At 39.8% G+C, this 20000-nt stretch overlaps 4 protein-coding genes across 4 annotated transcripts in view; 1 reads left to right on the forward strand and 3 right to left on the reverse strand.

Annotated features, from left to right (window-relative positions):
* Positions 1 to 5978, forward strand: part of LOC137982976 (tyrosine-protein kinase receptor Tie-1-like) — an 18644-nt gene extending 12666 nt beyond the window's left edge. The window contains exons 5-9 of the mRNA XM_068830137.1: positions 506 to 576; positions 1381 to 1421; positions 2658 to 2754; positions 4529 to 4628; positions 5847 to 5978. Of these exons, the coding sequence (XP_068686238.1) occupies positions 506 to 576; positions 1381 to 1421; positions 2658 to 2754; positions 4529 to 4628; positions 5847 to 5909 (372 nt within the window). The 3' untranslated portion in view covers positions 5910 to 5978. The remainder of the gene's footprint in view (positions 1 to 505; positions 577 to 1380; positions 1422 to 2657; positions 2755 to 4528; positions 4629 to 5846) is intronic.
* Positions 5979 to 13431: 7453 nt separating this feature from the next.
* Positions 13432 to 14103, reverse strand: LOC137981939 (uncharacterized). The gene has a single exon (XM_068828967.1). It carries the CDS (start codon positions 14101 to 14103, stop codon positions 13432 to 13434), a length of 672 nt encoding a protein of 223 aa, XP_068685068.1.
* A 1021-nt stretch (positions 14104 to 15124) lies between these two features.
* On the reverse strand, positions 15125 to 17521 carry LOC137981940 (uncharacterized). Its single transcript, XM_068828968.1, has one exon. It carries the CDS (start codon positions 17519 to 17521, stop codon positions 15125 to 15127), a length of 2397 nt encoding a protein of 798 aa, XP_068685069.1.
* Positions 17522 to 17587: 66 nt separating this feature from the next.
* LOC137981941 (uncharacterized) lies at positions 17588 to 18820 on the reverse strand. Its single transcript, XM_068828969.1, has one exon. The coding sequence runs from the start codon at positions 18818 to 18820 to the stop codon at positions 17588 to 17590; it is 1233 nt and encodes a 410-aa protein (XP_068685070.1).
* Between the last annotated feature and the right edge of the window lie 1180 nt (positions 18821 to 20000).

Below are 20000 nucleotides of genomic sequence, written 5' to 3' on the forward strand. Positions count from 1 at the left end.
TTTTTCTGTCGTCGCCATTTTAAATTGTATGACGTCATAAAGATGTCTTTGAGGCTGAAAAATATTCCATTAAGGGTGCGTTCGATTGACGCTATTACGGAATAAGAATACGTGGAGTGATGATTTCAAACGGTATGTTAATTTGGCGTTGTGAAGCAACAAGGATAATAAAGTTGTATTTAAAAGAGAATTTTAGCAGGTATTTAACAATTTTAATTTGAATCTCCGTAAAAACGGAAGATTTCTAACTTCTATTCCATGTATTCCTATTCCCGAGTACGGTCGACCAAACGAGGTTGGAATACACTTACCCCAATTAATTTTGATAAATTTATCAGTAGAAGTCAACTTTTATGTTTCATCAGAGCTGAAATGTTTTTAATGGTCAAATCTACAATGCTCGCGTTAATGTGATGCGAGAGAGAATATCTTCCAGTTGAGTTTTGAAAGAGCTTTGCCACTGATTTATCGCATCAATTTGTAACAAGTGAAATTTCATTTTCAGGGTCGTTTACCAGTAAAGTGGACAGCAATAGAGTCGTTACTTTATGGGATATGCACAACACAAAGTGATGTGTGAGTATGCCAAACATCAACCTCCTTCTCATGGCGAATGGAGGAAAACTTAGTGGTGAGCCTCGACCCCAGAACGAGTGTGCGACAACTGTTCAATTTCGTTACCAGCACGAGGTTGCGAGGTTGTCGAGTGAGCTGTGCCCATCCATCTCAATCCATTGTTACGTGATTTAATTTCGTCAGTCAAAAACAATTTTCACCATCATAGGGATTGAGATCTTCTTGTGGTCGCTCACCTCGTCAGAAGCCCCTCCTAAATTAGCTATTCCATTGCTGTGACAAGGTTTTGTGTTTGTTGTTGTTGTTGTTGTTGTTTTTTTTTTTTAACCTAAATGGAGAATTGATCCTTCCACTTATCCAATGGACAATTTAAGCAATTGTCAACAATACGACCGAACGCTAAAAGGCAGAGAAGTTCTTCTTGCGATGATGGCAACAGTAGAAAGGGGTCGCGTGTACGAGATAACCGACCTTTTGTACTTAACTGACACGCGCCCAATTTTCATTGGACAGGAGACTTTCATAGTTGCCAGATTAGAGCACAACCCGCAAACTGATAAGACAACGGAAATGCCTCGCGATAAAATAACATTATGCTTTCGGTCAACGGCATAATGTTTGTTTTTTAGAGACATCTGACCTCTGCGATGCCAGTGGCACTGCTCTACAAACTGAGCTAAGAAGCCACTCAGTTTGGAGCAGGTCAATTTGTTGGGCTTACTGTGTTTCCGTGAAAAGACTCGATGAAATCAGAGTAATCACAATTAGAGTAATTCTTGTATTCTGTTTTGACCCTATTTGCAGTTGGAGCTATGGTATTGTCCTTTACGAAATTTTCACTATTGGTAGGTTGATGTTATGGTAACTTCTTTGTTCTGTCTTTGTCTTACCATTATATTAATTCTTGGATTTCGCATTTGTTTCAATTTAAAAGCATCTGTAAGTAGTTACACTTCCTTTAGGCTATTTGCCTTGGTTTAGTTATATCCGAAGGAATTGATAAAGCTCGAGCCGTCGCACTTTTATAAAAATGGCTCACGTTTCGGGCGTTAGCCCTTCATCACAGCGAAGTTGTCTTTGCGGAGTTTCTTTCTCTTTATGATGTATATTATTGGGCGTTTAGCGACACACAGTTCATCACAGAGATAGAAAAGATGTGGTACCTTGTTTTGTCTTGCATGTCATTAGCGACCTTCAGATTGGAGTACAAGATCTCAGTTCTGAGCGCGCGCAATTCATAAAATTTCGGTCTTCAAACGTACTGCGCGTGCTCAGTACGAATAACTCGTAGTCGTTCTCCTACTCCAATCCGAGGGTCGCTATTCTCCTCTGAGAAGGAACAACTTTAAACTCTATTTTCGTGGTCAAAAGTGCAAATGGTGCAGTTTTAGACTCAAACAATTCTGGCAAAGCCACTTGCAAAGTGCTTATGTTGTATCTATCCTTATTATGTATTCAACATAGTATCCCGTTTCTGATTGGTCAATGACGAATGCATGAATAGGTTGCAATAGAGGTTATATAGCGCAGTACGGAAGTTGCTATGGAAACATAGATGAAGTAATTTTGTTGAACATTAAGTGAAAAAAAATAGCATTTATGGTCACTCGTGATGCTTTGAAAGTTCTCAAATTTCACTCGATTGAGATCATTCAAAACATCACTCATTCCCATAAATCCCAAAATGCACTCGCGTTCATGCGATTTCCTCGAAACATAAAATATGAGCGAGTATTTACCCTACTCGAGCCACTTCAATCCCTCAAATATGGAATGTGTAGGATTTATGAGGTGACAGTCACCTCTCAGCAGAGGTGCCGTGTCAACTCTGTCATGGCATAGCAGCTTGGAGAAACATTGTAGATGTGTGCAGACCATTCTGGAATAGAATATTGGGAGGGCACATAGGCAAGCAGGCAGGCAGGATTTAGGAGGAAAACGCAGCCAGTATTTTAACAATTCCTAGAGTCTGAACGTCGAACGAAGGTTTTGTTTTCAAATCGTTTGTAAAAATAGTTAAGTCTGTTAACCACAAAATGTGAAAAAAAAGTGCCAATAGATGTTTTAACATTACTTTTAAGGTGGTAAACCTTATCCAGATATTCAAGGTCATCGGGTTCCCCATATGTTGAAGGATAACTACCGAATGCCTCAACCGGTACACTTGGATGATGAAATGTAAGTGACTGTTTGATCTTGATTGTTTGCTTGTGTGTTTGTTCAAAAACAGATTGGTGTTGCTCTTTTTGATGATGCATAGTTATCTTTGCCATCCTTGGACCAGTAAGGCGCGCAGTTACGCTTTGCAATTTTTCGTACAAATTTTCACGCAACGGAATCTACGCTTGTTAAGTCCCGGCTACACGTTGTAACATTGTTAGAAAAACACGTATCAACATTGTTATAAGAACGCTTCTAACAATGTTGGATACGCATATAAAATTGTTGGAAACACGTCGCTTTAGTCACGCAACCTAATGATGGCGTATGTTTTGTTTGTATTTTGGACACTGGGCCCTTAACTGTGATTGGTCTTTGCAATACAACATTGTTGAAAGGGCCGCTACACGCTTCAGCATTAGTTGTATGTTGGAGGAAATGTTTGAGTGAAATCAAAACATTCTTTCAACAATAATTTTGAAAAAACGTCATGAAACATGTATGCTACACGTTCTAACATTGTGTATCCAAGAAATGTTTTATAACAATATTTGAACGTTTAGCCGGGGCTTTAAAGGCAAAATACTTTGCCTCCCTCTTTGCTTCTTTCTCGTTCCCAGAGCCCGAACAAAGGAGCCATTGAAAAATGCGCCCTCAGTTGCCAAGCAACATCGCAAAAAACGTTGCACACTGGCTGTTGCTCTGCGCAACAGGACAAAAGTTTTCGAGCTTTTTGCCCCTTGAAAGCAGTTTTGCATTGGGTAATGTTTCGTGCAACTTTTCTCGCGATGGTGTTGAAAGTTAAATTGAACAGCGTGTCAACGGCTTCCTGTTCCTGTAGTTGAGTCTCTTCAACTGATGGCTCTTTTTGCAATTGACCATCTTTAATCTGGACCTTAAGCCGTAGGTCCCGTTGTTTTTGGAATCTACAATCGTAGTCCCCGTAGAACGCACTTACGTCCAGAAATGACTCTAATTAGATACACACCCAATTGTGATATCCAACACGAAGTGTCCCTTTAAATCTAAGCCTTTGCTACCTATTTTCAACAATAAGGAAATGATAAAGGTTAGCATTATTTTTAGCTTAGGGTAAATGCTGTTGTTTATTCTTATATTACTTGAGGAGTAGTACATGGGGGAAAATTTGTGACTTTAATTATCTGTATTCCAAGACAAGAATGATGTTGAAGTTGGGGGCAAGATGAAGAGGACACTTTGTGACGCTCATTGAAATCCGCTTCCGTCTTAGCAGGGTCAAATTAGCGTCAATCCTGGACATATTTCACACTACGATTTTCAGTTGAGTATGACACTAGGGAACTTTGGTGACAAAGTTTTGGCGTTAAAATTCCATGTTCTCAAGGCAACTTGCTTCGTTTCCAAGGATCACTTTTTGGGGTTTGACATCATTTAACTGGTAACGATGACCAGTTTGAATTTAACCGTTTCCAGTACTAGCTTTTGGCGGGCTTCATTGCTGATGACATGAAAGCCCTAAAAGTTACTCTTGGAAATGAAGCAAGTTGCCCTTAACAACATGGTAAATTTAACGCTGAAACTTTCACACCAAACTTCCCTAGTGTCCTACTTATTTGAGAATCGTAGTAAGATGGCAATCAGACGACGTTAAGCATAAAAGCGTCGAGTTTACTCCACTCGAAGCAGTCAACATGCACAGTTAGCTATTAACGAATTGTGACGTTCTTTAACTCGGTATGAGACGAACACAGTGATACTGTTGTCTCAAATTAATTGCAAAACTGGATTTTCTGGTTTGATCTTTCTTCAGCTATGCCCTGATGTGCGAGTGTTGGCAAAACGATCCAAATGATCGACCAACATTCGAAGCCATCAGCTCTACAATCAGGAGATTGCAGCGATGTCATAAGGTCAGAATCGTTTAATTTCATTTTTAATAAAGCAACCTCCTTAAGGAAATCACATCACTATGGTAGATAATTTTATGAAGGCTTTCGGTATTATTATTTTATTATTATTGTTATTTGTTTTATTTATTTATTTTCTTTGTGGCTTTACGGCTGTATCCAGACCTTCCCCCGGTGCTAAAGGGGTAGTTCGCCATCCTCTAAAGATTTCAAAAAGGTCTTGTTAGAAAACACTAACATAATTTACGTGTCGGGAAGAGGTCACGTGAAGAGAGGAACATTGCCAACTATCATCTTCAGATAGTTAGAATTCATGGTTACAGAGGACTGGAGCTGCCTGAGTGTCGTGTAATGCCACGAGAAACTGTGAAGAGATAGATTATTTTGTCACCACTGAAAATAAACACAAAAATTATTTACAAGTATTTTTACCGCTCTAAAAGTTGACTTTTTTTTCATTTATTTGGACTAGATGGTTTCAAAAGATTGTCATTGTTAATTTAAATTGGATAAAACGTCCTGCTTAAATCCATTTGGTAAATTATAAATATTGATGCTCGTGAGTTTCTATCGAGGTTACTAGACCAATGTTTGGTGTAAAGCCACTTGTGACATAACAGTTTAGAACTTAATTTATCAGTTATAATACTAGTAATAATAATAATAATAATAATAATAATAATAATAATAATAATAGTAATAATAATAATAATAATAATAATAATAATAATAATAGTAATAATAATGTTTTTTTTTACACGAGAATGTATAAAGCTGAATAAAAGATGAAATGAAATATGAAATGGATCATATATGAAGTGCGGATATTAAATCAAGTAAAGCTATGGTCCTCGCATTTTTTTGCAATTACGTAGAGAAGCCTGAAAAATGCAAACCCTGTTGAAGTCCTGAATTTTTCAGGCTTCTCTACGCAATTGCAAAAAATTCGTTCATAACTGCGAGGATCGTAGCTTCACTTGAAAGCTGGATAGCTTGTGGAGTCGTGTACAAATTGAATCAAATCAAACTAATACCTAACAAATCATATTGGTTTTTGAGAAGAGTTGAAAACCGGAGTACCCGGAGAGAAACCTCTCGGAGCAGAGTAGATAACAAACAAACTCAACCCACATATGTCTCCGGATCTGGGAATCGAACCCAGTTGTTAGATTTTGCTGTGAGACTTTATCTAAAGATAGTTATTCTTATCTTTGCTTTCAGGAAATCATCTACATGAACGTATACGATGACAATCTGTATGGCAATGTAGAGGACCTTGATTGAATTAGTACAACTTTGCGTTGAGGATTTCACCCTGCAGATTGTTCGTAAGCTCAAATCGAAATCTCGAATAAGTGATCACGCAAAGGGACTACAGATAGCGAGATATATAGTAAAGAACTTTAGTATCATCACATGTGTGATTATTGACAATCCTCTGCGCTGATTGGCTACCCTTGAGGTGATTATTACGTGATAATCACCTACGCAGTTTTTCAAAATGGCCGCGAGCCGTTTTGTCGAGGTGACAAACGAAGACAGTATTTGTTTTAAAGAAAATGCACACTTTTCAAATAACCACCAATGTAATTATTCTAAAACAATTATTCACCTCGCCTTTGGCGAATAATTGTTAAATACAGTGTAAGCGCAGGACGTCAAAGCGACCATTTTGGTATCCCAAGGCAAAAAAATGGCGGCCATTTGCCAAACCAATTTTCCGTAAATTGAACTCTGTTCCTTCCCAATTATTATTTTTTTGTTTGTTTTTTTTTTTGTTTGTTTGTTTTTTGTTCCAATTTAAAGCACATGGCCAGTTTTCAGGTGTGTGTAACTCTCTTCATGTCACATTTTGTTCGTTTCTCAATATTTTTCCTTTTCGTACCTTTTTTATTATTATACTGTAGTCCTTGTTATTATATATTGTTCAAAGACTCTCAAGAGATAGTCTGCTTTTCTGCCAAGTTGCAATTATTGTACCTAGTTAATAGAATTTTATAACTGTTTCAAATTTAAATAGTATATAGACTTGAAAACTCTTAGTTTATTATACAAAGTATTGACACCGAACGATAATTGAAGAACGATGTCACTAAACTGAATGCAAATCATATTAATTAAAGTAAATCATATAAATTTATTCGTGTCTTGTTTTAATTATTTTAGCTTTTCGCTTTACTGCCGTTGCAATATCAATCGCGATCCCAGAGCTCTTGTGCGCATGACCGCGGAGTCAGCAGCGTAAGCACTGGGGTCGAGAATATCCTCTTGCGAATTTTGAAAGACACATGCGCGGGACAGGTTAAAAGTCTCGTTTTGTTCATTTTCTTTGGTAAGCAAACTTGCATTTAGAATCTTTCGTATTTTTAACGCATGCGTTTTTAGAACACGTGATTTATGCCCAGAAACGCACGTGATTAGATGCTCAACGATTTCAATAAGCGTCACGAAGTGTCCCCTTGCTCTTCAACCCAACCTCAATAGGAAAGATATTGCTGACGTCACTTATTGTCATTAATAAGGAATTTAAGCAGCGACTACGGCGACGGCAACGAGAACGTCATCTCAAAATATAAATTCCTGTTATTTCTATCACTTCGTTATTATTTCATCCTTTTTAAGGAGGCTCGAAAGGGTTTTCAGCTGAGCGCGCGCGCGTAAGCCACACAAGTAATTCTAAGAGCTGCTCAGGTCAGCTGCACTCGCGCGCGGACTCGATTGAGCGGGTAACGCATGCGTAAATGATGATCTTGAAACCCCCTCGTTTTTCCTTATTTGCAACTTTACTCGTTTTTTTTGTTTGCAAAAAAAGACCTAATTTTTCTGAAAAACTGGCCTAAAGATTTTGTTGAATTTTAAGTGTTTTAGAAATATTTTCTAACATTATCTGGTAACGCTGGGAAGATTTCACCGTCCCATAAGGCTCAAAAAAATACCTTATATCGTTGCCATAGTAACGTTATTTTTAAGGAAAATGTAATGTAAGAAATTTGTGATGGGTACTTAATACCCTGGCCAAATTTCGTCTTGATATGATTACCCTAACTGTATCTAAAGACAGAATATGTTTATTTGTTTGAAAGAAGAAAAAAATTATTTCGAGCCTCATTAATATGACAAGGTGTGGTAGTTCCCCAGAATGACACTGGTCGGAACGGCGGTTAATTTACGGGAGAACATGAAAATTTATCCTCAAGTGTTGACGTTCTTCAAAAAACCTCAAATCTGGCTATTTCGCCTTGTTGTTTTGCAGACGACGACAAAGAAACGGACAAAAGCGAAAAAAGCACGTTAAGGGCGTGCAAAGCTATTGTTTTTGCCCACTATTAAAATATGCAAATTTGTGACCTTCTCGTTGCCGTCGCTGTTGTCGTTGCTAAAGTTCCCTAATGTGCCAACAAGAGCCTCATTGGCCGTCGAAACAAGGGGTCTTTTGTTCCTGTGGCTGGCACATTTGAAAAAACAAAAGTCATGCTTGTAAACAGATATGTTCCCTACATCACTCGTATTTGGAATACAGACAATTAACGCCCCAAAGGCTTCCTTAACCAAAACCCTCACCAAAACATAAAGGATAAGCCTTACACTTATTTCATTGTTGGGAATAGGGAGCAAGTGCTTACACTAAAGCGAAACGTCGAGATATATCAAAATCAGCCATCTTTCGAAAATACCATAACACCCTTTGTTTGTTCCTCCAAATTATTGTTATTATTGTAATTATTGTTTCCAATTTTTCTTGGGTTCTTTCTTTACCCCGGGAAAACCGCTCGAGTTCTCTTGCGTTCCGCAACAACAGAACTGCCCGTTACGCAGGCTATCTGAAATCGCTATGTTAAGCACGCATGGCATGTCTTCACGTGTTTTACTTTCGCATAATTTGAACACACTCAAAACTTCACTTCCAGCCATCGTTTTCGCATTGAAGAAGGCAAGGTAGTTTACCAATCAATTTTGAAAAGGTTAATTGTGAAAAGATATCGTATTCGAAATGCCAACAATGTAATCGACTGAAAACCAATGCGTTCAAAACTTCAACTTAGCGAGAAACAATGCAAAAGAGCCAGCATCAGAAGCCGTTCCAACTGAGGGGAGTTAATTTCTACGCTCAAAGAAATACAAGAATACGGGTGAGTGTTATAAACAAATATTATGTTGTCTAGACTTGAGGGTTTGAAAAGCATTTCTCACATTGTTCGTCATCGACTACAAAAATTGATAAATAATTATTATTCTCCAAACAATGCTATCAAAAATCCTTAACAGCAGTACAATTAGTGTCATTTGACGAAAAATACCAAAGTCGAATGTTCCTTTTCTTTTTAGAAATCTATTTGGGATGTGGAAAAAAATTAAGAAAGGGAGATTCTGTAAGGCAGAAACAATGCAAAGATATCTATTAACAAGAAAAAAGTAACTCAACGCCGGTCACCTTAAAGTGCTACTACGATCAAAAATCATTTTTCGTTTTTCTTCACATTTCGAAAATGCTTGTGCTGAATACTCGAAATGCGAGATGTTATGCAGTCATTTCAAGAGAAAAACTATTCATTTTTACGGCAATTGTCCGTCATTACTTGGCGTGGTTTTGTCAGATATAAAGCCCTCAGAGAGCTTGATCGAGGAGAAAGCTAAGTGACGTCACTAGCCTAAAATTGCAGTGCGTGAATGCGGATTAATTAGTATGCAGAACACGAATGAGACAATCTTAAAGCCAAAAAACTCTCGTGCTCCATACTAGTTAAGCCGACTTCTCACACTTTTGTAAACTAGCGAGTAAATGACGTCACTTTCTCCTGAAGCTTATCGGTCGGAACCGCACCAAGCTAATAACAGACCGTTAAATGAAAAAAAAGTGGAGTTAAAATAGTCTTCCTCTTGAACTGAATTACGACAAAAAAAATTCGCCTGTTGAGTATTCAACGTAAGAGCTGACGGTGAGAGTTGGTTATTTGTGTGTTCATATGTTCCCGTGCTGAATATATGAATCCCCAAATGACCAGCTCCCAACGACAGTGGCTTCATAGCTCACTTGGTTAGAGCGTCGCACCGGCATCGCGAGGTCGCGGGTTCAAACCCTGTTGAAATCCTGAAATTTTCAGGCTTTTATCCTCAATTGCTAAAATTGCGTTCACAGCTGCGAGGATCATAGCTTCACTTAATATTGCTTTTGTTTCTTTTTACGCTATCGATTAGAACTAACCCCCAAAGCCCTGTGCAACTTTGCTGGCCAAGAACTCCCAACATTGTTGGGTGTTTAATACATGTTGCGTCTGTTTGCCCAACCTGTTGCACGTTGTTAGGAGTTGTTGCGCAAAATTTTGGAACTGGTCAAAGTTTTGAGCCTACAACTCCCAGCAGCATTTCTTTTGTTCCGTCATCACCGAAGCGTAGCGCAAAAATGTTGGATACGTTTCCACAGTTCTACCAACGTTGTTGGAGCCACGCACGCGCATTACATAGGGTCTCCATGGAGATAGCAACGCAGAACATGTTGAAAACAAGATGGCAGCCAAATTTTGTAGGTTTACAAAGTCTTATGGGTCGTATCCTTCCCATAATACACTGCAAGTCATTTGATCATTATTGCGTCCTCTTTCACACAACTGCCAACACGATTCAACATCTGCAGAACCAATAACGCTTCGTTATGTTGATATGACAAACACGACTGGTTGACGTTTTCCTTTAATTTCTTATATTTATTTGTAAAACAATCTGGATTTAAACGACATCAACTTGGTTTGCAAAACTAAGCATTAATTAAAGATTTTTACTAATAAAAGGGCTGGCGTAAAAATGGCCTTTTTGAGCCCATTGTAGTTCTATGTAAAACTATGTTTTTCTTTCGACCCTGTTAAATTAAAGTAATTTAATTTCATTTACCACAACAGATTTTTTTCTTACTCCTTATCTGAACCACTTTAGTTTAAGCCCGCCTTGTGTTTTAATCCTCTCGTAAAAGTCAATAGCAATTCAAAAGGGAGACAGCCAATAGAACTGCGTTATACAGGTCACCTGTACATGTACTCTTACAAAGGCCCATAACCAAAAGCCCAACTCCAATTGACCTCTTTACCTCGTACATTTTGTTTTCCCATTTCAGACCACGTGATGTTACTTTAGCGAAAAAATTCTTTCAAATGTCGTCTTATGCACGTGTATATGTACACAAAACCTTATGAAAAAAAAAACAAACAAACGGGAAATTCCCTTGGGAACATCACGTGTTCTGAAATGGGAAAACAAAACGTACAAGCTAAAGAGGTGTGTACTAGGTCTATGTAAAGGCATTTTCACAGATCAAGCAATTAGATCAATTTTTAGACGAGTTCTTATGATTGTCTTTCATGAGTGACCATTCTCAATCCCAAGGGTAATAATTTCTCACGGAAGACTTTTGTTTAGCTAAGGTCTGGTATCGCGGGAAAATCAAGTTTTAAAAAACTTGGTCTGTAAAAACGCCGTTCCACAAATACAGCGACGTAGTACACTCTTCAGTGTCAAGTCTGACACCCTAATTAGCATTTAGTATTAAATTAAGGACACCTTTACACCTCCCACGACTGCTGTATCTTTTACTTAAAAAGTCCACCATTTACAAGCAAGAGAAGCACAAACCAACCACCAACCCCGCGGCCATCAGCTTTACCCATGCGTACAGCCATATCACCAGAGCAGTGGCAGCCATGTATGTCTATTTTTGGCCTTGTTAAGTGTCCTCAGCATAGCATTTCTTTCATTGCGTTACGCAGATCTTCAAATGATGGTCTCTCCTCCAGCCTCTCGTGCTAACAGGCCTTCATGAAGTTATATCTTCAGAGCCACGCGTCGTCACATACAATATAAACGCAGAAAATAGTAGGTGAGTGAACTTTATTTATCTGGCTGTCCATAAAATGAGTTTTGGAAAGGAATCATCGCGATTTGAAGTTATATATGGAATTTTCTCTCGATTAGTTGAATCGGCCGTTACAACTATCTCATCGTCACGGGCTCTCGCATCCTTAGGGTTGTCCGCCTGTGCGAGCACAAACTCATGAATGCTTCCGCGTATTGATGTAAACCTTGTACCCGCTGGCCGATCCTATTTTGATAATCTGAAAGAGAACTTATATATTTACGCCTCTCTCTCTCTCTCTCTCTCTCTCTCTCTCTCTCTCTCTCTCTCTCTCTCTCTCTCTCTCTCTCTCTCTCTTTTAATTGTGGTTTAGCTGCAAACGAATCAATCACATTCCGCGCACGCGCAACAGGCAAGGTCACTGCACGGCCCATTGCACGTGTTTAGACTGAAAGCAAACGCTGGATGAATGAAAGCTAAAATGTTTTAAAAAGTGAGTTCTCATTTACGGCTTCGGTACCAATGAAAGTTGAATTCCTCCATGGCATAGGTGACGTAAAACTTGCGTAAATGCTGCGAAACCCAAGCTTCGGCGACCTGTGTCTGGTAATACGGCGCTCTTCTCGAGTCGTTCGTGTCATCTCAATTTACGACTCATTTGAAACCTCTGCTGGCGGAATATCTGATTTTTTGACGCTATTAGCTCTCCTTCTCTGCAACACCATGTTAACACTCATTTGATCTATGCTCAGCCATGCCGGCCGTTCATCGGAAAATTGACGTTCTGACGGCGTTTTATCAGCCTGAGTTCAAAAACACTTGCAAAATTCCGTGTTGTAATGGTACAGAAAACCTGGGAAAACACTCAGGAAAACAGCGTGTTTGTCGGTGAAACACTCCTATGGGAAAATGGACGTTGAATATCGCGTTTTCACTACGTTTTGCCAAACCTAAAAACACTTGGAAAATACCATGTTATAATGGCCAGGAAAACAGTGGGAAACACCGGTGCAATGCTCCCGTAGGAAAACCATTGTGGAATGCTATGTTTTAATTGCGTTTACAATTTCAGGAAAACATACGTTGAACGCCTCGTTTTCTCGATTCGGATAACTGTGGTGTAATGTGCTTGAAAACACTGTTAAAACCTTTTTTTTTCGTGCAGGAAAATTAGGACAGAACAGCTTAAATTACCTCTGTCGTTAAGGACGGTGCCTACTAATTCAAAGGTATTTTTGAGCGGTTTCCTGAATATACAGGAAAAGCAGATCTTAACAAGTGTTATTGAAATCCAAAAAGAAAATTGGGGATAACCACGCATTTTTCGAAGATAATTAATCTACAATATTTGTAAAAAGCTTTAAAATACAAAGAAATGTCTGGAGTTCTTTGCCAAATTGAAGCTTAATCATCTCTGAAAAATGCATGCTTACCCCCAATTTTCCTTTTGGATGCCAAGAGCACTTGCTACGTTCTGCTTTCTCCGCATACTTTTGAACCGCGAAAAATATCCCTGTATTAATTAATATCCACCGCCGATAGGAAATCTGAGTATTTCAAGATGCGCACAACACTTGCCCAATAACAATGTTAGGCACCGTCCTTAACAAATAGTCAACACCGAGCTTCCGCGCGTTTACAAAAACAGGAAAACGACCAATGAACGCGACATTTTCCTGTCATTAACCGTTTGCTAAAATTACCGGAAAAAAACGGGTCTTTTTTGCCGTGTTGAAGAATTTTTATTTTGTGAGATACTTTCGGAGATATCAACCAGACCGAAGTGTTTATGATCTTGTGTTTATTCCATTCAGTGGAGGCCTTTTGTATCTGATTAGTGACGTACATAATGTGACTAATTATACGTAGATAATTTACCTTTAATGTACTGATTTCATTACACTTTCCCGGGCCAGCAATATAATGTCGATTATAGAGATTTACAAAATTGTAAGGTAGTGGTATTTAAAGTTCATTAAGTCTAGAGAGTTCCTTTATTTTCAGTGCAGCTCGTTGAGCACTAGCTCGTTGTGTTCTTATTTCGCTTGTCGACCTTACTTCTTCAGGGTTCTTAAATTTGTCTTTAGAGTCTTGCAGGTTATCTTCCTCGGATAACACTTCAAGAGGGTAAAGCTTCTCAATAGGTCTCGAGATTAGGTTTCCCTTTGCTGTTTTTAGAGTGACAGAGCGCACCAACTCATCCTTCCCCTGATGTAGTTGAATGATGACTCCGAGTTTCCACTGATTTCGCGGTGTTTCATCATGTATCAAGACAACCTTACCTCGAGCCACTCTTTCTCCCGATATGTTTTTGTTCTTCTGCGATGAATGTTGTTCCCTGAGACCGGTTAAGTATTGCCTTTGCCATTGTTTCCAGAAAGCTTGCATTATTTTCTGGTAGTATGTCGCTCGTCTTGTTAAATCTTTGACCGAATCCTGAGGGATGTAGTTGGAGTCTTCTTCTGTATCCGGTAGTGTTAGAAGTCTGTGTCCGCAGAGGAAATGGGATGGGGTAAGAGGTGGACCGTCATTGATGTCTGTATATGGATAAGCAAGTGGGCGACTATTAAGTGTAGCTTCGATTTCTGTAAGTATGATTTGTAATTCTATAGCGTTCAGAGACGTGTTTCTAATCATTTTTTTTCAGCCTTCTTTTGACTAGTCCTATTAGTCGCTCATAGAAGCCTCCCCACCAGGGCGCTCTTTCTGTTATAAATTTCCATTTGATGCCATGGTTAGCGAGGAACCTTTGAGACTCGGCTGCTTCTATCACTTGTGTTTTGAGGGCCTGTAGATCTTGTGAACCTGCTTTAAATGTTTTCGCGTTATCTGAAATTATGCATTCTGGAATCCCTCTTCTACTTGCAAATCTTTTGAAGGCTCTCAAAAATGCACTGGCTGTTTGATCCTCCACTAACTCAAGATGTACTGCTCGTATTGCTGTGCAGGTGAATAGGCAGATGTAGACTTTTGCAACTTCTTTGTTAACGTTACGTACGTATAATGGTCCGGCATAGTCAATTCCCGTTACTTGAAAGGGTTGGGACCCTGTGACCCTTATATCTGGTAATGAAGGAGAGTGACCTGAGCGAAATGGTGGTCCTTCTACTTTTCTACAGGTCACACACTTTCTTATTTCCGTTTTTACCAGCTGTCTGCCTTTCGGTATCCAATACGACTGTCTGAGTTCCGTTAAGGTTTCACGTACGCCACCGTGCAAAACTACGCAGTGAGTTGCTCTATCAATAAGAGTTGACAAGTAACTCTCCTTTAATTGGTATCAATATGGGAAACTTGGTGTTTGTGGTAGTTGTGCGCATTGCAGTCGTCCGCGACATCGTATCAAGCCATCTACATCTAAATAGAGGCCAAGCTGGTGTATTATTGCTCGCCGTTTGCCTTTAGCTTTGTCTTTGATTTGCGATAGGATGTCTCCATAGTAGAATTGGAGTAGAACGATGCGAGCGTGTTTCATGTCTATGGCAGTAACTGTATTAGACTTCGTTTTCTTTCTCAATTTTGCGGTGAAATGGATGACGAGCGCGGTAACTAGTAGTGTCTTGTTTAAGGTACTGTATTTGTTAATATCGATGACGTTCAATAAATTTGTGCTCGTTTGTGGGCTTGCGAGATTAACGCTTATTGATTGGCTCTCTGTTTAATATTCTGTGCTGTCTGGTAACTGGTTTTCAGTGATTGATGGCCATTCCTGTGTTGGCTTCATAAGCCATGGAGGCCCTTGGTTCCAATACTGCTGTTTAGATATAAAAGCTCTAGCGTTCATTCCCCTGGTAATGAGGTCTGCAGGATTGGATGTGGTCGGGCAGTACTTCCGCGTATTCTGCGAGGTGATGTCTCTAATCAGTTGTACTCGATGTTGGATAAACTGTTGTCGTAGAGGCTTTGATGAAGATATCCATGATAACACGATTTGTGAGTCACTCCACAATATAATTTGACACGAGTAGAACTTTGGAAGTATGGTATTTGACAGGTATTTAGATAATTCTGCTCCGAGCACTGCTGCAAGTAGTTCCAATCGTGGCATTGTTTGTGGTTTTATGGGTGCTACTTTGCTTTTGGACATTACGAATGTGCATTTTGTCCCACCTTTGGGGGTGGTTCCTCTCAAATAGGCCACCGCTCCGTATGCTAGTTGGCTACTGTCACAGAACACGTGTAGTTGAACTTCACTGCCACAATTATTGAAGTATTGTCTGGGTATTTCTAGTGGGGTCAGAGTTTGGAGTTCATCCAGCCATCTGACCCAGTTCTCCTTAAAGCTATCAGGAAGTTCTTTGTCCCATGGTAGGTTGTGTTTCCATAGTTCCTGCATCATTATTTTCGCTTTTACTGTCACTGGTTTCACAAATCCCAAGGGGTCGTATAGTTTTGAAGATAAGCTTAATACTGATCTTTTGGAGATTTTGTCTATGCTGTTGATTTCCGTGATAAGTTTTGTTAATGATAGTGATAGAGTATCTGTCTTTGTGTTCCAATTAGGTCCTAGTACTTTGACCATTGGTTCTGCGTGTACGCCGTCATCATGAGCTTGGCGGTTTAAAGTAGGAGAGTTGCTGGTCCATTGTCGTAAATTCATACCCGCCTTTTGGAAGCAGTTTCTTGATGATGTGCAATACTCTAAGGCTTCAGCTATAGTGTTCGTTCCCGTAAGGACGTTGTCCATGTAAATCGAACGTTGTAAGTCTACTGATATCCAGTCGTTTTGCTTGATGAGGTGATGCTGTATTGTAGCATTCAGTAAGTATGGGGACGGCGCGGCTCCGAAAAGTACTCGACAGAATCTGTAGACGACCAAATTGTCTGTATTATTCGCAGATTTGGCCACATCTTTGAGCCAAAGGAATCTCGTAGCATCCCTGTCTTGAGTGTTGAGTTCTATTTGTAGGAACGCCTTTTCGATATCTGCCGTGAAGGCTATTTTGTGTGATCTGAAGGTGAGTAGCATAGTTTGTAGTCTTTGTATGAGGTTAGGCCCTGTATGAAGGCAATCGTTGAGGCTTAATGCCTTCGATGATATTTTTGCTGAAGCGTCGTATACGATTCTCATAGCGGTTGTGCTGCTTTCCTTGAAGACTGGAAAATGGGGTATGTAGTGTATGACTCCTTCATGTATGTTCGGGTCGAGGACTTGTTCTATGAATCCCCTCTTGAGTTGATCGATCAGTTGTTGGTTGTATTTGTAAATAAGCTCTGGATGTTTTCCTTTTAGGGTTTGCTGCAGGTTGATCAGTCTTTTTCTCGTCAATGTGAAGTTTGTTGGTAGGTTTTGCTTGTTGTCCTTCCATGGGAGTCTTACAGTATATCTGCCGGTAACTTTGTTGAATTCAATGGTGTCTTGAAAATGTTTCTGGACGTCTGTTACCTCAGGGGCGTTGCATTCATCTGGGAGTTTATTTATTTCCCAGAACTTAGTGAGAGTTTCGTTGAGGTGTTCGTTTCTTGTGGGCTGTGCACCAATCATTTGACATAATGTGCTGAGTGTAGTTTCCGTACTGGATTCGTTGTTGGGTACCGGTCCTGAGAGAAGCCATCCAAACTTGCTTTGTGTGGCCATCAATCTCTCATCTTGTGATTTCTTTGTGTTTCCCACAATGATATGGGCGTAGTGGTCGTTTCCTATGAGTATATCTATTGTGCGATCACCTTCTGCGGTTAGTGGATCGGCTAAAGCGAGAGCTTTGAATTCAACAGGAATTTCCGTATTTTGGGTGCTTGAGAGTGGTGGGCAGATGATGGGCGTGACCAAGGCTGTTATCTTGACATCTTTATTTACCGCGTTTAAGGTAAGTGTTACGACTTCGTAGGATTTCGGAGTACCTCTAGTTGAACCAAATGTGGTGACGTCTAGTGTGTCGTTCTGAACTGCTTTCAACTGCAGCTTATTCTTCAGGCATTGCGTAATGAATGTCTTCTGTGATCCGGTATCGATAAGGATGCACGCTTGGCATCTCGTAGCTGGTCCGCTTGCTGTGACCAGTGCAGTTTGCATTAGTGTATTTGTATGTGACGTTGTACTTGTCAAGGTTGGCATTGTGGAGGTGACGATTTTGTTGCTTTGTGGCTCTTCTTGTTTTTCATGTTTTTTGCTTGAATTTTGTTAAGGCTCACGTGGTTCACAGATCGACGTATGGTGTTTTAGTCCGCAATTTAGACATCGTCCTTTTGAGCGACATTGATATCTTGTGTGGCCTGATCGGAGGCAGTTACGGCATTTATTTTTCTGCATCAATATGGTTCGTCTCTCTTTTGTTGTTTTTACTTTCGAGCATTTGTCGTGACGATGTTTACCGTCACAATATATGCATGGTTTTGGCTCAAATGTTCCATTCGTATTGAAGCTTTTTGGTGGTGGGTGTATTACGCGCGGTTGAGTGTTTGTGAGTAAGGCGCCAACTGGGGGTACGAGAACGTCGTCAACGTCTGAGCTTGCGTCATTTTCTTGCGTAAGTTGACTTTTTTCCCTTGTGTCTATTTCATGGCAAAGTGCTGTTCGTAAATCATTTAGGGAACAATCTGCCAGAGGATTTGTTCTGAATATTGTACAACGTAATTGTTCTGGTAATTTCTTTAGTAGTATTGGGATTAATAGACTTCCATATGAATCTGTCTGGACTCCCAGTGTTTCTAAGGCACGAATGTTGCTCTCGCAGCTGTCGTAAAATTTTCGTAATTGCTGCACATCAGCTGAAGGCGCGCTGATTTTTGAAAGCGATTCCATATGTGCGTTGATTAGAACTTGTTTCCTTCCGAAGCGTCCTTGCAGCATTTCAATGGCTTTTTCATAGTTTTGTGACGTCATTGGCAGCCCTGAAATCGCGCGCGCTGCGTTGCAGGTTATCAATCCCTTCAAATAGTTCATTTTGTCAATATTGTTCAGTTCAGGATTGTTGTGTACTGCGTTACTGTAACTATCCCAAAACGTAAGCCACTCAAGGGGGTTTCCGTCAAATGGTTGGATATGTAGTTTTGGAAGGTTGATGTGGACTCTAGGTGTTGGTTTGACTTGGAACGTACTCACCGGATGATGCTCGTTTGTGACGAATTCTTTGATTTTCAGAATCCAATAATAGATATCGTCTTGGAACGTCAATGCTTGATCTGTCTCTTCGCTTATTTCTTCATCTGTTCCTAGTGCGTTCAAGATCCTGGAATCCATAGCCTTTATTTCGTCCAATCGTCTTGAGAGGCGCTCTGCAATTGCTTTCAGTTCCGTGTTGTTGAAAACCTCAGTGTCGGCCATAAGTCTTTCCGCGCGTTTGATGTCTTGGTTACAGTGTCCTCTGTATGCCCCTCTGACTTTCTTGTGGTGGTTTACTTCCTCTTTGGACATTTTTACAAGGGTCTCGGCACCAGTGTACCAGTGTATCTGAAGGTCCCTACAATTATAACTCAAATTGATTGTTGAATTGTGTACTTTGCAGACAATGTATTTCCTTTGAAAATTAAATTAACTGTTTACAACTCAGTGGTTACAAAACGAAAAGCAAACTGCTCTAGGCCCAAAATTAACAACAGCGTCCGAAAAGAACACGTATGGCGTTTAGTTTTGAGCTCGTTCACTCAATGTAGAACACGCTGGTTCGAAAATAAATATTAAAGAACACTCCAAGCAAGTGCACACAACACAATGGTCACTCACCTCCGAACACAAGATCATCAATAGTCGCGCGTGTCGTGAAGGGTTGTCTAATGACATCACACATCAAAACAAGCGCTTTCATTGGTCCCTACTAAAATCTCCAGGCACTTTTCACAGCACGATCAATAATTTTTCTGCCTGCTGCAATAATTCGCGTCGCATTAAGCTGGTTGCCTCTCAAGCCGAGCTTCTTCGCTCAGCTTGCTCTTGGACGATTAGCAACTGCGGCTCCGTGAATATCCACCACTAGCCAACGACATTGAGATTAAAAATTGTTTTAGTATATACTAAGACAGTGAGATAATATAGCGGAAAAGATGATTTTAACTCATTTATTCCTGTAAAGTTAACAACATTTTCGGGCCCAAATTCCGAGCGAATTGCTCGGAGCTGAATAGCAAAGAATATCCGGAGTTTGAGTAGCCAATCAGCGAGCGGAAGTCACAAATCGATGAAAATTTCAATTTTAATCTGTGTTTCGATATCCGAATCGTCTTAGCACTAATATAACCACTGACTAATGAGGACTGTTGACAAAACAGGATACGTCGAAATAACGTGTAGACTTCCACCAGTCTCTCTTTAGCTGTAAATCATAACAAATGTAAAACGAACTTCAAAATGGCTGAAGCTTCCGCTCGCAAGTTCGCGGGAATTTAAACCCGCAGCTGCAGCTATTTTAAAAGTTTAACATATGCGATCATTTCAAGGATTTTAGAGCAAAAAAGATACCGCTCACAGTCGAAAAAACGTCTGCCCATGGTGTTCGGTTATGTTTGAACCAGCCCTATCCTCGTGATTTGTTGCAGATTACAGAAAACCTCTACGAACATTTCGTTTTATTACTTATTTAATTTTTTTTGCACTGCAA

The sequence above is a fragment of the Montipora foliosa genome, chromosome 13, assembly GCF_036669935.1.
Source record: "Montipora foliosa isolate CH-2021 chromosome 13, ASM3666993v2, whole genome shotgun sequence".
NCBI classification, from domain to species: domain Eukaryota; kingdom Metazoa; phylum Cnidaria; class Anthozoa; order Scleractinia; family Acroporidae; genus Montipora; species Montipora foliosa.